The sequence below is a fragment of the Geospiza fortis genome, unplaced genomic scaffold (assembly GCF_000277835.1).
Source record: "Geospiza fortis unplaced genomic scaffold, GeoFor_1.0 scaffold391, whole genome shotgun sequence".
Taxonomy (NCBI): Eukaryota; Metazoa; Chordata; class Aves; order Passeriformes; family Thraupidae; genus Geospiza; species Geospiza fortis.
In genome coordinates, this window is record NW_005054472.1 from 52,523 (window position 1) to 53,684 (window position 1,162).

Sequence of the window (1,162 nt, forward strand, 5' to 3'; positions counted from 1 at the left end):
GCCTGCGGGGTGAGCGCCGGGCGAGCGCCGTGCGCTGAGCCCGCTCCCCGCGCGGGGGCACTGCCTGCCCGGGGAACGGGAATGGGAGCGGGAACGGGAACGGGAATGGGAGCGGAACGGGAATGGGAGCGGAACGGGAATGGGAGCGGGAATGGGAACGGAACGGAATGGAGCGGGAACGGGAATGGCAACGGGAGCGGGAACGGCACCGGGAACGGGAGCGGGAATGGGACGGGAACGGAACAAGGCAGGGCGGGCTGCGGTGGGATAATGGGATGGGATGAGATGGAATAATGGGATGGGATGGGATAATGGAATGGGATAGACAGGAATGAACAGGGGTGTGGCGGGAAGAAGGGAACAGGAATAGGATGGGGTGGACAGGAATGAGCAGGGACGAAGTGGGATGCGGTGGGAAGGAGGGAAAAGGGATGGGATGGACTGGGATGGGGTGGGAAGGAGAGAACAGGGATGGGGTAGAGTGGGATGAGTTGGGATGAGATGAGTAGGAATGAAAACAGGTGGGATGGAGGTGGAGGAATGAACAGGGATGGGATGGGGTGCAAATGAGTGGGATGAAATGGGCAGGGGTGGGCTGATATGGGCAGAGGTGGGCACACATGGCTGGGGTGGGCTAGAGTGGGCAGGGGTCAGCTGGCACGGACAGAAGCTGCCCGCAGCCCCTCCAGGCTGGCACAGGTGTAAGGATGAGCAGCTCCCTGCTGGCACTGCCACCCCCTGGGCACATCAGTGCCCTCTCTCAGGGACAGCCCCACACGCCTGGAGGTTCCATCACACCCAGTGCCCATGGCAGGTCCCCTGTCCCCCCACAGGAACCCCCACGGAGGACACCTGGCCTGGCATAACGTCCAACGAGGAGTTCAAGGCTTACAACTTCAGCCAGTACCGAGCCCAGCCCCTGATCAACCACGCCCCAAGGTAGCCCAGGGGCAGGGACAGAGAAAGACTGGGGGGTTTGAGGGGTGGAAAGGGCAGCCCGGGCAGCCCAGGCTCGTTTCGAGGCTGCAGTGCCACTCGTCCCTCCCTGTGGCTGTTGCAGCCTCCTGGGTGCAGCCCTGGGGCAGTTGTGGTTTTGTTTCCCCTCTATCCCAGGCTGGACTCGGAAGGCGTCGATCTGCTGACAAATCTGCTGCTGGTGGGT

At 62.9% G+C, this 1,162-nt stretch overlaps 1 protein-coding gene across 1 annotated transcript in view; it reads left to right on the top strand.

Annotated features, from left to right (window-relative positions):
• CDK18 (cyclin dependent kinase 18) overlaps nt 1–1,162 on the top strand; it is a 33,968-nt gene that overhangs the window by 32,144 nt on the left and 662 nt on the right. Inside the window, 2 exon segments of the mRNA XM_005428117.3 lie at nt 834–939; nt 1,114–1,156. Of these exon segments, the coding sequence (XP_005428174.1) occupies nt 834–939; nt 1,114–1,156 (149 nt within the window).